This window comes from Cetorhinus maximus, chromosome 19 (assembly GCF_964194155.1).
Source record: "Cetorhinus maximus chromosome 19, sCetMax3.hap1.1, whole genome shotgun sequence".
In the NCBI taxonomy this organism is placed as follows: Eukaryota; Metazoa; Chordata; class Chondrichthyes; order Lamniformes; family Cetorhinidae; genus Cetorhinus; species Cetorhinus maximus.
The window spans coordinates 89,047,554-89,063,923 of record NC_135897.1 but is presented as its reverse complement, the minus strand read 5'-3'; the positions used below and the strand labels follow the sequence as shown (position 1 = coordinate 89,063,923).

General features: G+C 44.4%; 1 protein-coding gene across 1 annotated transcript in view; it reads left to right on the top strand.

The window, feature by feature from the left end:
• Positions 1–15,323, top strand: part of LOC144694018 (uncharacterized) — a 29,134-nt gene extending 13,811 nt beyond the window's left edge. The window contains exons 3-5 of the mRNA XM_078564343.1: positions 12,615–12,695; positions 13,372–13,442; positions 14,962–15,323. Of these exons, the coding sequence (XP_078420469.1) occupies positions 12,615–12,695; positions 13,372–13,442; positions 14,962–15,003 (194 nt within the window). The 3' untranslated portion in view covers positions 15,004–15,323. The remainder of the gene's footprint in view (positions 1–12,614; positions 12,696–13,371; positions 13,443–14,961) is intronic.
• The last annotated feature ends 1,047 nt before the right edge of the window (positions 15,324–16,370 follow it).

The following is a 16,370-nucleotide window of genomic DNA, read 5'->3' as shown; positions in this document are numbered from 1 at the left end:
CTGCCTCCATTACCTACTCCTAATTTACTTAAAAGGACTTTACCCAGCCCTACCCCACTGGGATCAAGCTCGTACTCAGCCTCTGTTCGTCAAAGCCTCTCGAGCCAAAGCCTCAAAGCTCCACTCCTTCACTGGGCCGCTCACAGGCTGGCCACTCCTCTTCAGCTTCCCCTCCTTTTATTTTCAACCTCCGCGCTCTTTTTCAACTGACCTGCCTTCAAGATCCATGCTCTTTTTCAAATATTGAGTGCAAGAGTCCTTCTCCTCGATTCCCTCCTGAGTTGTGGTGACGGCGCTGACTTCTCCCAGAATGCTTCAGTCACTTCTCACCAGCGCCCTCTGTTGGATGCCCTTCCTCCTGTTGAGTGCAAGAGTCCTTCTCCTCGATTCCCTCCTGAGTCGTGGTGACTTCTCCCAGAATGCTTCAGTCACTTCTCACCAGCGCCTGTGTGTGACATGTTCTACAGAACTTGACTACATTTGTATTTTCGCCTGTGTCTTTCTAATTCCTAAATGTACCCCCATTGGAATATCATGAGCTATTCTCAGAATCCCATTTCTACATCCAAATGGTATAACAATCTGATGCACTTCCCTCCAGCTTTTGTTTGCTGAAACATGACTGCAATTTTCTAATTAAAACATTACCCTTAAGGTAATAACATTATGGAAAACACTCTGCCTCTATTTCTGAGTAAGCTGTTTGAAATGACTGTCTTATTTGCGTATCCTTTTTCTGTAACTTTACCAACTGACTTGAGCTAAATACCTCAGCTTCATTATCCTCCATTCTTTCTTCCTGAACAATCTTATCAAAAACAGTGTCAGCTAATTGGACTTCCACACCTTCTCCCTGCCTTTTAACTTCCTGTTCTTCCTCTTTCAACCTGTGAGCCTGTGATCATGTTATCACACAATCTAGAAACAATCCAGGATGCTCTCTCTGCAACATTTCAATGGAAAACACCTTTGCAGGCTGCTAAACTACCATAGGTAATACCCATATCTGTGACCCAGCTATATCATTACCAAAAACAAATTGAACCCCTGCAATCGGCAATTTCTCCACTACTCCAACAATCATCTCACCTGTTTTCCACTTGCTCTTTAAATTTACCTTCCACAAGGGAATAGGTTTAGTATCTCCATGAACCTGCAATACTCCCTCTGAATAACAAATATTATTATCCCACAACATTAAGGATTGACTAACCCCTGTGTCTCTTAAAATTTTAACATCTTGTACACATGGAAAGATTTTCCCTTCACATGCAAAATCTTTAAACATTTCTGCAACCTGTTCCTCAGAAATCCCCTGGGTAAATTGTGAACACGTTCCCACTCTTTACCTATAACTGATTCTTCCCGTTTTACCTGTACACAAACCACTGGTTTTTCCTGTGCCTCAGAACCCACAGCACTTTTTTACTTCCAGAAGTTTTCTGCACCCCAATAATCCCAACAGATTTTCCCTGTAATTTCCAACACCCTGACTTCGTGTGTCCAACTTTATTACAATGAAAACGCCTCAATTTTCAAGTGTCACTTCTACCCTCAGCACCTTCCTTTTTGTTCTCAGAAAAAAACTTCCTGGGATTTTCCTCCTCTTCCTTGAGTATTCACCTTCCGACTTTCTATCTTTATCAGATTTAAAAAGGTGACGAAAGAAAAGTTTAGCTGTATGAACTAACTCATAATTATCAGCTATTTCTACTGCTTGTCTTACTGTTTGAACTCTCTGTTCCTCCACATGAGTTCTCAACACTGAAATAATTGAATCTTTAAATTCTTCCAAAAGAATTACTACTCTAAGTGCTGCATATGTCAACTCTATCTTTAATGCCCATATCCACTGGTCAAAATTACTTTGTTTTACTCGCTCAAACTCAATATAAGTTTGCCCAGGCTATTTTCTCATATTCCTAAATTTCTGCTTGTATGCCTCAGGAACTAACTCCTACGCATTCAAAATAGCCTTTTTCACCACATCATAGTTCACCGACATTTCTTCTGACAGTGAAGCATAAACCTCATGTCCTCTACCCACCAACCTAGATTGTAACTACAATGTTCAGTTTTCCTGTGGCCATTACATCTTTTTAGCTATCTTCTCAAATAAAGAATGCTCTTTTTCTTCAAACTTTGGAAGAGATTGTATAAATTTAAACATCTCCTCACTGGGTTCTGACTTGGAACTAAGTCCTTCCACACCTTCTGGTGTCGCTTTTTAACTGCCACCATTTTAAGATGGAATTCTGTCTCTCTTTTTTTCTCTTTCCTCCTTTTCAACCTCACTATTTCTAATCCCCTTTCCTGTTTTCTTTCTCTCTCCTGCTTTTCTGCCTGTTCCCTTTTGGAATGCCCACTCCCTTTCTTTTCCTGCTTCCTCTGGTTCCAATTTTTTTTTATTCCCAACTGAATTCATTTGAGCCCTTTTTCCATAATATAATCTTTCATAGTACTCATATATTATCAGTAACCTTTGGGGAAAATAACTACACTTTGGCTTAACATCTTATGGGTAAGTATAACATCTTACCATCTCTTTGAAATTCAAACTACTCTGGTTTATCTAAAAATGCACATGTTCCTCACACCTCACATTCTCTACAGCCTCAGCCATGTTTACGTATTTAGCATTTCAAACCTAGCTTCCCTTTTGATCACTCAAAGCTCCAGACCAGCTGTCTGCAATTCAATTAAATCCCACACACAGGTGCACACAGAGAAACTAATCCAAACCCCACTATTAAACTAGCTTTACAATAAATCTCAATAATATGAAAATTATTATATTTTCATGACAAGTCCCACCCAACTGGATGGCAATGTTGAAGGAAGGTGGTGTGCTCATGGTGAGGGGTATCATATTAGCATGGATAGAGGATTGGTTCATTAACAGGGAGTAGGGACAAAGGCAAAATACTGTGGATGCTGAAAATCTGAAACAAAAACAAAAAATGCTGGAAAAACTCAGCAGGTCTGACAGCATCTGTGGAGAGAAAGACAGAGTTAACGTTTCGAGTTCGTATGACTCTTCTTCAGAGCTCTGAAGAAGAGTCATACGGATTCAAAAAAGTAGGTACAAATTGGTCCTTTTTTGGGTTGGCAAGCTATAACTAGTGGAGTGCCATGGGCTTAACTGTTTACAATATAGATCAGTGACTAGAATGACAAGATTGAATGTATGGCAGCTAAACCAAGACAGGTAGAAAAGTAAGCTGTCGAGGAGGTAAAGAGTCTGCAAAGGGATGTAGATAGGTTAAGTGACTTGGCAAAAAATTGACAGATGAAGCATAATGTGGAAAAATGTGAACTGTCTATTTTGGCAAGAAGATTAAAAAAGCAGCATACTATTTAAATGGAGAGAGATTGCAGATCTGGGTGTCCTGGTACATGTATCACAAAAAGATACAGCAAGTGATTAGGAAGGCAAATGAAATGTTGCCATTTGTTGCAGGGAGAATGGAATATAAAAGTAGTGAAGTTTTACTGCAGCTGTACAGGGCCTTGGTGAGAAAACACCTTGAGTACTGAGTCTAGTTTTTGTCTCCTTATTTGAAAAAAGGATATATAAATGCGTGAGAAGCAGTTTGGAGAAGGTTCACTCGACTTATTCCTGGGATGGAATGCTTATCTGATGAAGAAAGGCTAAACAGTTTGGGCCTATACTCATTGGAGTTTAGAAAAATGAGAGCTGATCTTACTGAAACATATAAGATCCTGAGGGTACTTGATTGGGTGGCTACCAGGACGATGTTTCTGCTTGTGAGGGAGAATAGAACTGGGGGGGGGATAGTTTAATAATAAGAGGTCTCTTAAGGCGGAAATACGGAGAATTTTTCCACCTAGTCTGTGGAATTCTCTTCCCCAGAAAGCAGTGGCTTTGCCAGAAAGGCTGGGCCAATAAATTTATTCGAGGCTGAGTTGGATAAATTTCTGAAAGACATGGGGAGTGTTAAGAGAGTCAGAAGGTAAATTGGAGTTGAGTCCACAATCAGATCAGCCATGATCTTATTTAATGGCAGTGCAGGCTCGAAGGATCAAATGGCCTACTCCTACTCCTGCTCCTGCTCCTAAGTCTTATGTTCTAACCATGTCAAAGGCTGTAGACAGGATCACCACCACCTGCAAGGTCCTTTCCAAAGTCTTGCACTATCCTGACGTGGAAATATGTTGCTGCTCCTTCACTGTCACTTGCTCAAAAGTTGGAACTCTCTCCCTAACAGAACTGTGGGTGTATCAACACCACATGGACTCCAGTGATTCAAGAAACCATCTGACAAACACTTTTTTGAGGGCAGATAGTGATGGGCAATAAATGGTTGGCCTTGCCAACGATATTCAATCCTACAAATAAATAAAAGGTTGAGAAGGATGAGGAAAGATAGTTTAACTTTGTCACAGTCACATAGGATGTATTAGAAATTAAACAAAATTTATGGTACAGAAAGAGTCCTTTCGGCCCATCGTGTTCGTGCCAGTCGATTAAGGGCTACCCAGACTAATCCTTCCTACCTTGCACTAGGTCTGTAGCCCTGCAGGTCATGGCTTTTTAAGTAGACAGCTAATTACCTGTTAAATGTGGCGAACATTTCTGCTTCTACTACCCATTCAGGCAGTGAGTTCCAGGTCCCTACCACAATCTAGGTGAAAAAATGTTTCCACCTTTTCCCTCTAAACCTTCTTCCAAATACTTTAAATCTATGCCCCCTACTCTTTTTCATCTCTCTGCAAAGTGAAAATGTTGTTCCTATTTACTCCATCTAAGCCCCTCATAATTTTATGCACCTCAATTAAGTCGCCCCCTCAGTCTCCTCTATTCCAAGGAAAACAATCCCATCCTATCCAACCTTTGCTCATAGCTACATTTTCCAGTGCTGGCAACATTCCTGTAAATCTCTTTTACACCTTCTCCATTTCAATCACGTCTTTTCTGTAATGTGGTGACCAGAACTAGATGCAGTGCTCGAGCTGTGGCTTAACTAGTGTTGGATACAGTCAGGCATAAGCTCCCTGCCCTTAAATTCTATGCCTTATCTAATAAAGGAAAGGATGCCATATTCCTTCTAAACCAGCTTATCGACCTGTCCTGCTACCTTTAAGGATCTGTGGACATATACTCCAAGCTGCTTCTGTTCTTCCGCACTACTCCATATCCTACCATTTATTGCGATATTCCCCTGTGCTGTTGTATCTCCCAAAATGTAATACGTCACCTCTTCAGATTGAATTCCATTTTCCACCTTTCTGCCCAACTGACCAAACCATCTGTAACTTTCTGCAGTCTAAAGTTTTTGTCCTCACTGTCAAACACACAGCCAATTTTTGTACAATCTATAAAACCTCTTTATCATGCCCCCTACATTTAAGTTTAAATCATTAAAATAAACTGCAAAAACCAAGGAACTGAGTACTGAGCCTTGCAGAACCCCACTGCTAACTGCCTTCCAGTTGCAAAACACGTTGACTATTACCCTTTGCTTCCTGCCACTCAGCCAATTTTGGATTTAATGTGCTACTTTTCCTTGGATCCTAAGGACCTTTTTTTGACCGGTATGCCATGTGGGACCTTGTCAAAAGCCTTTCTAAAATCCATGGGGGAATTTTCCCCATGTCAGGTGGGCCAGTAGGGCATGGGCGGGCGTGGACCCAATCGCCGTCCGCGATCAGGTCCGTGCCACTATTTTACGCGGGTAGGACAATTAAGGCCCGCCCAGCGTGCCTCACGACTCCCGTGCATAGTGGGAGTGGGCGGGCGGCAGCAGGAGTGCTCAGCCCGCCGGGTCTAATGGCTACCCAGCGGCCTGTATAAAGGAAGGTCTGGCAGCCTTGGAAAGGCTGCTCGCAATGGCTGGGCGAAGGGCTCTGCAGAGAGGCAATGTTGGTGACGCAAGTCCAGAGGATAGGCCATCTGGGCAGGCCAGGCCAGAGGGTAGGCCATCTGGGCAGTGTGCCCCTCGTTTTTCAGACGAGTGCCTAGCTGCCCTCCTGGAGGAGGTGGCAGCGTGGTGGGAGGTCCTTCTTCCGAGGGATGGGAGGCGGAGGCCTCCCCATCTGACCAAACGTGCATGAGAGGAGGTGGCCAAGAGTGTTAGCTCCAATGATGTGGTGCGGTGCACATGGCTCCAGTGCTGCAAAAGGTTCAATGATCTCCTGCGCTCAGGAAGGGTGAATACCATTTTCCTTCAAGTCACTTAATGCAGCCGTCACACTTTCCCCCAAACCACCACCACCAGCCCCTCCAACCCCTCCACACCCCGCCCCCCCGCTGCTGCCGCCGCCGTGCACCCCCCCCCCCGCCCAAACTCTGAGTACAGTAATATCATTGAAACCCTCATGGCATTTATCCCTCAGTGGGTGTGACAGCAGAGATTGCCCATGCCCAATTCACCCTGAGAGGGTTGAGCTAGGATGTGTTCTGCATCCTCAACATGTGTGACACCAACACCCAGAGTATACAATGAGGTTGAAAGTCAAGGGTCTGCACCTAGGCAGAGTGCTGGAACTGCGAAGCATGTCAAAGCCAGGGTGCTAAAATGCTAGGAGGGGAGCTTCCAGTTGGTGGGGCACCAATCCATCATCTGGTGTTTGTGCTCCATGTGCTTGTGCCTCCTTGCTTAGCAAAGTGGCACCTTGTGGTGCCACATGTGAAGGAGACAGCATTTGGCCAATGTCGGGGTCGGGGGGGGGTTAGCCCTGGCGTGTTTGGGTGAGTGTGCGGCAGCTGCAGGGTGACGAAGAACTGGAGTCCTGCATTGTCCCACTCTGGCTGGGTTGGCAGAGATGCAATGGGAATTCAGGTGCAGGCTGGACTAATCAACGCTCCTCTCTCCTTTTCAGGAAATGACTGTGCACAATGCATCGGAACGAATGCGGACTGGCGGAGGGCAGACCCAGTTGTCAATTCTTATGGCTTTTGAGCAGCAGGCAATGGAACTTGAGAGGCGCCATGCCCCCAGGTCCACTGGTGGCGGTGAGGCTGGGGTGCCACGGGGAGGTATGTTTGGCGAGCAGTCAGGTCACCATGTGTGTCACAGAAGCCATGGCACTGCTGAATGCTCCTTGATGGAAATTAGCAACATGGGTTTACCCTTGATTATGGAAGGATGAGTACATAATGATCTGGGGGAGCGGCATGCAAGTTGACATTGTCTGCACTGTAACTAATCAAATGTCCTTTTTCTTCCTTTCAGCATCACCGGAGCAGGGCCAGGAGGAGGAGGCAGAGGCCCCACCTCTCACCCCTGAAGCCCCCAAGAAAATGCACTCTCCAGCGTCACACCATCTCAGCCAGGCAGGTACCAACAGATACTAGCGCCTAGGTGGGAATTAGATCGTTGGCTAGCGTCCCAGGGCACGGCAGTGAGGGCACTTCACACTCGCTTGAGGTGCGGGCAGTGCCCAGGGCGCTGGCCGTTGGAGGACTGCTGGGGACCAGGTACTTGCTCGGTTGGTGGCTGATGATGTGCCTCTGGAGTCGTCCGTGAGGCAGCGAACGCTGGAAGTGCAGCAGGGTATGTGGGATGATCTGGCGGAGATACATGAGGCCATGCATGGCATGGTGCCCGTGCTGGACGAGTCCATGCGGAGCATCACCGATGCAATGAGCCCCATGTTTCCTCCATGGAGAGAGTGGCGACTCTCGTGGAGAGGCACCTCCAGGGGAACAATCTGGTCCTCCTGGGGTTGCGCTCGGACCTGCAAGCCCTCACAGCGGCATTGGCCACAGCTGGTCAGCGCCAGTGTGGGAGATGGTCTGAGCACCAAGTATCCCAGCTCAGTGCCTATCCATCTACGGTGAGAAGGGAGGTCCGAAGTGACCTCAGGTCAGCGTAGCAGCTGCTTGTCATCTCTGCAGGCTCCTCTCAGGGCGCTCCGGGTGAGGGAAGCAGCTCCTCTGCCAGTGACTGTGGCATCCGATGAGGCTGCGATGACTGGGGAGAAGCCAGCTGTGGAGCTGGCCTCTCCCCGCCAGGCAGGGCCATCAAATGCTCCGCGGGCCAGAGGACATTGCCAAGATCATCGAGGCCAACAGGACAGCACAGTGAGCAGGCTGTCTCAGATGCCAGTGCCAGCGAGGGGACAGCACCTAGACGTAGCACCCAATGGCGTAAATTTAAGGAACCTTCGGCACACCACGGGTTTCTCACTGGTGCTTTTATGTTGGCCCGTAGTACTTCATCAAAGAATCGGTGTGATGTCCAATACATTTGTTTTGCTTTATGAATTTACTTTTGCTTGCTCAATAAATTTTGACATGTTGCCATGCCTTAGAGTGATTCCTTCCTTCTGCATGTGTACGGGAAGCCATGATATTATGAGTGAGTTGTTTGACATTGAGCTTTATTGACAAGGGCCTTAGTTAATGTTACTATCCAGGCTGATTTAGCACTCTGGTATCCAGTGTGGAGCTTGCAGCCCTGGCATGTGTTGAAGGTCCATCTGTGGTGGGCTAGCTGAAGGTTCTTTGGATTAAAACCTCCTGGGTGTCCCTGCCTCCCTGGAGTATGCCCGGGTCAGCGTCTAACCCCTCAGCGTTCTCCTGTGCATGCTTATCCTCGGACTCACTGCTGGACTCATCGTGTGCAGCCGGAGCAACTGCGTCCCAGTCTTCCTCGTCCACTGCGTCACCCCTTTCCAGCGCCGGATTGTGGAGAGTGCAGCATGCAACCACGATCAGCGACACACTATCTGGGGGGCATTGCAGTGCAGCCCCATGAGCGGTCCAGGCATCAGAAGCGCATCTTGAGAAGACCGATGGTTCTCTCCACCACAGCCCTTGTGGAGGCGTGGCTCCTATTGTACCACTGCTCAGCCTCTGTTCTTGGATTGTGGAGAGGCGTCATGAGCCACCTTCTGAGGGGGTAGCCCTTGTCACCCAGCAGCCATCCATCCAGCCGGACTGGAGCATTGAAGAGCCTCGGCATCTGGGAGTGTCTGAGAATGTAAGCATCGTGGGAGCTGCCCGGGTACCTTGCACAGACTTGCAGAATCTGCATCCTGTGATCACACACTATCTGCACGTTCATGGAGTGGAAGCCCTTCCTGTTGACGAAGGCACTGGGCTCACCTGCTGGTGCCTTGATGGCCACATGTGTGCAGTCGATTGCACCCTGGACGCAGGAGAAGCCAGAAATCGCTGCAAAGCCTCTGGCTCACTCTGTCTGACTGGCATTGTCCCAGCGGTAGTGGATGAAAGTCAATGCACGCCTAAACAGAGCGTCTGTCACCTGCTTGACACAAATGTAGACATCTGATTTGGAGACTCCGCAGAGATCACCCACCGAACCCTGGAAGGAGCCAGAGGCATAGAAGTTGAGGGCAACTGTGACCTTTGGAGCCACTGACATGGGGTGTCCACCCACACAGTTCGCAGAGATCTCAGGGCCTATCATCTGACAGATGGAGGTGACTGCCTCCCTTGAGAGACGGAGTTTCCTTCAGCACTGGACCTCAGACATACTGAGGTAGCTGCTTCGCTGTCTGTAAACCCTGGCAGCAGGATATTGGTGTCTTCTGCGGCACCTTCCACCTTGCAATTCCTGTTGGCCCTGCAACCCTTGAGCCTGCGCCTCTCCTCCCAAAGGTGGCTCCCCTGGAGGCTGAATGTGGACTCCTGGCCTCCTCCCCCTTCTGGCCCTCCCTTCCTCCTCAGAGGAAGTGCTTCCAGTGGAGAGTACAACTCCCATTCCCAGGCTGAGGGAAGGCTTCCTGAAAGCTGCAGGCCGCAGAAATCATTTCTTCTGTAGAGTCCTGACCAAGGCTTTTACTCCTGTCCTCGGAGCTGGTATGAGTTTTGAAGTCTTCCTGCTCACTCAGGCAAGTAAAAGTTAATTTCACACTTAAATTCCTCAAACATCACATTCGCGACCCTACTCACCCCTCTTATCCCGCCTGTGGATGAGGTTTATACAAATGTCTCCTACCCGCCTGCCCATTGCACCTGTGCAACATCCTGAAGATCGGGCGGGCTGCAAAAAATTGAGATCAATTGCTGCCTCAAGGGCCTTAACTGGCCTGTTAATTGATGGCGGGTGCACATCTGAACTTATAGCATGCCCGCCTTCCCAAATATCACGATGGCGCATAGTGATGTTGGGACGCTTGCCCGACGTCACCGAGCGTCATTTTACACATGGGCGTGCGAGGCCCGCCCCCGCACGCCAACGGAAAAATTCTGGCCCATGTAGAGCACAACCACTGCACTGCCCCCACCAACCTTACCTGTGACCTTCCTAAACAATTCAGTCAAGTTAGTCAGACATGACCTTCTCTTAACAAATCTATGCTGATTTTCCTTGATTAATCTATGCCTTTCTAAATTCTGGCCCTCAGAATTGATTACAATAATTTGCTCACAACCGAATTTAAGCTAACTTGCCTATAATAGTTTGGCTAATCCCTTCCTCCCTTGTTTAATGCCATTTGCAATTTTGAAAGAACTGTTTCGGTATTGTGGCAGGGGCAGAAAACTGATTGTGGGGATTCAAAAGTGGAGTTTCAGGAAAGATGGGCATGGATTTGGGAGATGACAGCATGTTCAAGGACTTTGGAGAAAAAAAGGAGGTAGGCTATGGGGTGGCAATTTTTAAGGGTGGTGGGATCAAGTATTAGTTTTTCTGAGGATGGAATGATGATGGCAGATTTAAAAGAGAGGGGCAACACCTGAAGAGAGAGAACCATTAACAATATCGCTAACATGGGGACCAGGAACGGAGGTTGGGTGGTCAGCAGTTTAGATGGAATAGGGTTGAGGGAACAGGAGCTGTGTCTCATGACAAGATGAGCTCAGAGATGGTATGATGGAAGATAGGAGAGAAAGAGAAAGATGTGAGTTCAGGGCTCGGGCATGGTGGAACTCCAGAGGTAGTTTTAGTCCTTTTGGTTAATGGAAGGGAGGGAAGCAGCAGAGGCAGCTGATGGGATGGTCTCAATATTAGTGACAAAGAAGTCCTTCCACTTATTACATATTCAGTATTTTTATTCAATCTCCCTCCAAACCTGAGAGAGCCTTCCAGAGATTGTATGAAAACAATGCTTGTCTAAGTTAAATTTTTTAAAAATTGGATTTACATAGCACCTTTTCTCACCCTCTTTCTCATCCCCTCTCTTGTCCTGTAGCATCCTCTGCCTGAGGATTCCTAATCATGGCTCTCCACCCATCACTGTGTCATGATATCGTAATGGGTCAAGACGAAAAGGTGGGCCCCAAGAACTACCCCAGCCAGTATGGGGACTAAACCCACCCTGTCAATGTTATTAAGCACCTGTTAGCTAGCTGAGTTAACCAGCCCCCTTTTTATGACCTTAGGACTTCCCAAAAAGCTTCACAGCCAGTTACATACTTCTGAATGTAATAACTTTTGTAATACAGGAAACCCAATGGCTAATTTGAGCATAGCAGGGTCCCACAAATAGTAATGAATTAAATGATCAGATCATTTTTTAAGTGTTGATTGTGTGTTGGGTGGGGGAGTGGTAAATGTTGGCAAGGACACCAGGGAGAACTCCTCTTCCAAAAATGCAGTGGGATCTTTTCCAACTGAGGTCAGGTGGGCCATCATTTCATCACCGAATGATGACCCCTCCAACTGTGCAACAGTACCTCAGTACTGCACTGAATTGACAAGCCTACCTTGTATGTTCAAATCACTTTTTCACAAAAAACAATCTTAAAGAAATGAAATGCAGTTAGCGTAACTTTTGGACTACATGACACAATACAAAATAGTTCCCCCCCCTCGTCAATTTTCTCATTGTTTAAACTGAAAATGTACACATTCTTGTAATTATTAATTGTAGATGTTCAGGAAAAAAAAAATACAAATGTTTTTACTTTCAAAGATACTTTGCACAATGTTAGAGTTCATGCATTTTTTTCCTGATGTTCATACAAACAAAATTCCTGTTACTTTTTCTGTTTTAATAATGGTGTCCATTTTTTTTTTGTGGTAACTTTGAATTGGATTGAATATGGCTTACCAGCAGCAAGTCTGGCTGCATTCTGTGAATGGCGAGTTTTGTTGTCTTTCATAAAACATCAGTAATTGCTGTTTAATGGATGCCTAGTAGTAACTGTAATTTGATATCTAGTTGAATCTCTTCAGCTGAAAATGATACCTCAGAAAAGATGAATGAATTAAAATCTAAGGCTTATTTCATGGGCCCCTGTTCGAAAATATTAGTTATATCTAGCACAGAAAATGCTACAGTAGAGGAAAATGTACTTGCTTTGGGTGCTGGAACTGCCACTGGCATCACTCTAGCAACCTATATGTAGAATAAATTCTGTCAAGGTAGAACAGACTTGAAGGAGGGGATGACTTAAGATCTGTATGTTTTGATGCTGGCTTACTGTTGATGGGTGCTCCAATGTTAGTGGAAAGCTAGCAATCTAAGGAAAACAACGCTGCTCTTTTCAGACTTCATGGAAACCTAATTTGTTTGTTCTGTGGATCAAACATTTGAACTTTTAGGTAAGGGTAGTTAACACAAGGTGTTTTTGGAATTGAACTAAAGTGACTGGGAATGCTACAAGACAAAATCATTGTGGAGTGAAAGCTCCAGCATTTATACTTCCATCTAATTTGTTTTACTTGATTTCCGCTTAGAAGCAGATGCAGAGTTGGCTGCTTTGGACAAGTTGAAACGTTGGAATATTGGACATGTTTCTATTACTCCAAGCACTGTTGGTGAGTGAAAAATTATCACTGAAAGTCTAATTTTTAAAACAGCCAAAATACTTAGTTAACTCACAAATGTCTGAAATTTTAACTTACATTCTGTCAAGAAATATATATCCAGTAATTTAAAAGAAGAAATTCTTGGATGGGGCGCCATTAATGAGTCTTTGTGGTGAACTGACTTCTTGAACCGCTGTAGCCCATGTGGTGCTTTTTTTTTTGGTAGCAATTTTTATATTGCTTGTTAGGTGATTTCAGAGGGGAATTCATTGGTATAGGATCAGACTGACTAAGGATCATATTCCTGAATCATTTGGGTTTTTACGACTACCTGACAATTTCATGGTGACTTTTACTGTTACACTAAAATCAGCTTCACAAACTGCCATGGTGGTAATTGAACTGATGTCTCTGGATTATTAGTTTAGTGATACAGCCACTACACTATCATACTCATGTTAAAATACACTGGTTTTATAACTTGGGTGGAACAAAATATGAAGATGTGTACAATTTCCTAAAATGGGATGAATTAAACAAGTCTTAGCAATTGAAGAAAGAACAAACACAAACTGTTCCTATCTACCTCCCAAGTCTAGATGTTTTCTCTGAACCAAAGTAAGTGCTTTTCTGGGAATGAGTAAGTTTTACAACATGTAAGTGGAATTTTGATTTTTTTTTTAAGGAGGTACACTGACACAAGAGGAAGTTAGAAGAAGGCAGCAACAGGACTTCAATAAGGCGAAAATGGCACAGGTAAAAATAGTTGACATATTTCATCTCCCACAATTTCACCAAATTCATGAAGAGGTGATTGAATCAGGTAAATTGATGTAATTAGGCTTATATTTGTAGAAACTATTGGTAATGTAGTTGGGGCAGTTTCATAATGCAAGAAGGGACATTGGCCCTCAATTAACTCAGGTGGCAGCGGGATGGGACATTGGAGAATTTCTTCAGAAAGTGCTCAGGGAGTATTGATGGATCATTAGAATGTAGGTGACTGAAAACTTTCCTCCATCATAATATCATAAGTGGGGACGTTCATTGATGATTCATCACCATTCACAACTCCTCAGATACTGAAGCAGTCCCTGTCCAAATGCAGCAAGATCTGGACAATGTTCAGCCATGGGCGGATAAGTGGCCAGTAACATTTGCGCCACACAATCGCAATAACCATCTTCAACTAAGATAGAATCTAATCATCTCCCCTTGACATTCAATGGCATTACCATCACTAAATCTCTCACTATCAATATCCTGGGGGTTACCATTGACCAGAAACTGAACTGGATCAGACATATAAATACTGCTCTTGTAGCCAGAAGTTGGAAATTCTGCAGAGAGCAACTCTCTTCCTGACTCTTTGAAGCCTGCACACCATCCAAAAGGCACAAATCAGGGTCGTGATGAAATACTCTCCACTTGTCTGGATGAGTACAGCACCAACAACACTCAAGAAGCTTGACACCATCTAGGACAAAGCTGCCTGCTTGATTGGCACCCCATCCACCATGTTAAACATGTACTCCGTCCACCACAAATGCACAGTGGCAACAGCGTGTACCATCTACAAGATGCACTGTAGCAACTCACCAAGGCTCCTTTGAAAGCACCTTTCAAACCCAATACCTCTACGACCTAGAAGAACAAGGGCAGAAGATGCATGGGAACACCACTACCTGAAAGTTCCCCTCCAAGTCACACAGCATCCTGACTTGAAACTATGTCACTGTTCCTTCACTGTCTCTGGGTCAAAATCCTGGAACTCCCTTCCCAGCAGCACTGTAGATGTACCTACACCACATAGACTGCACACCACCACTTTCTTAAGGGCAGCTAGGGATGGGCAATACATGCTGGCCTAGCCAGTGACATCCACATCCCATGAGTGATTAAAAGAAATTACCTGATCGTGCTTTTTTTTCCTTCTACCTTTCCAATTTTGAGGGAACTGTATGGTAGATGTGATGTATTCAATAAGCCAGAGCACAAGAACAAGAGTTTTTGTTAGATCCCCAAGTAAAGGCATGCTCTGGGTCGTAAGGGCTGAATATTCATAAGGGTGGTATCTAACACTGAAACATAGGAAAATATCTAGTGTAAGACCCCAAACTTGAAACCAGCTGCAATATAACAGTGGCAGAGAATAGGACATCTGTCGACCTTCTCATCCACCCCTTTGTCTCCTGGGTTTAAATTTAACAATTTGATAATGTGTTAACATTTGGTTATTGCACATCCAAAGCCTGAAATTTTGTTGTTTCATCAGCCTGAACTAAGTGGACAGCAAAGCCCAAAAAATGAAACCTGAACAGAATCTGTGGATCTTGCATTCAGCTTCAAGAAGACACCCGACCAAATGTGAATAGAATCTCAAAACCAATCAAACATAAAGGCATAACCACTGATGTAATGCAGGGCAGTGTTTCTTATTCCAGCTGCATTTGAAGACTCCCTTTATATCCCTGTGAGGTGAAAAAAAAATCTTGAATTTATATAGAGCCTTTATGTCATTTTCTTAGCACTAGCTTTCAGGAAAAAGTTGCTAATGCTGTTTACTTTGCTGGTTGTATTATTGCCTGATCGAGCAGCATTTTCCCTGTCTTCCTTATAAAGTAATGTATCCTGTTATATTCAGTAGTTTGTGTCATCAGTTCAGAGCTGCTTGAATTATGTTGTGATGAGGATTCCTGAAACATTCTTTTTTAACATGAGTTTCAAGTTTTTTTTTAAATTGCTTGTTTATACATCCCAAAAAGCTTACTGAGCGTCCTATCTGAGCAAGCAGGCTAAGCAAAATATTTTGTGCACATAGGTGAAATCATTTCATCAATGCAACTTTAAGCTTCACACACACTCACCACCAAAGAGTCATGTGCTAACTAATAGCAAAGTAAACTGATAGTTCAAACTTTTAATGTTGCACTACAATCCCTTTTTGTTATAAATGGAAATATTATCTGTTTACTTTGGCTTTTGTTTGCCCTTTATGTTCTACTGCTGCTTAGAAGTATTCTAGGGCAGACCTTTACACATAATGTACCTTGTATGCTGTAAGGAGTGGCACCATCGATAATGCATCTTCTTGATGTGGCTCCTGTTTATAATTACACAGAATGTCATTTTAACAAAATTTTAGTCAGTTAATTTAACACAGAATAGAGTTTGCACTGACTGCTTAATGTTATGCTGCGTTTCCATCCATGGTTATACTTGATGCCATCCTTATTGGAGTTGATCCACAAGCATTAATAATGGTGCAGTACACTGTTGTCAAAATGTAACAAAAGATACAGTGGCATACTCCTGGGTACAGACCTTAGCTCTACTGCTAAGCAATATAGTAAGACCACTGATAACTTGTCCCTTGAAAGTTCTGTATCCGCATCATGTTTAATCTGATTCCCTGACTAACATTTAGATTAAATTGGAATCTAATGTATCCGTGCTGTATAGAGGGTGAGCTGCAAGTGTGGGTTTTTTTTGTGAAAACATTTGTTTTCTATCATAGAAATGTTTTTATAAATATTAAGTCATTTCTAAAATTGTTACTTCTAAAGCCAAACTGGAATCTTTGGCAATCGCTCACCTTCTTTCCCTAAGTTGTAGATCTGTATCTTTTAAAACTATTGCTAATCCAACAACAATAGTGTTGTTTAATAAGAGTCAAATAGCAAA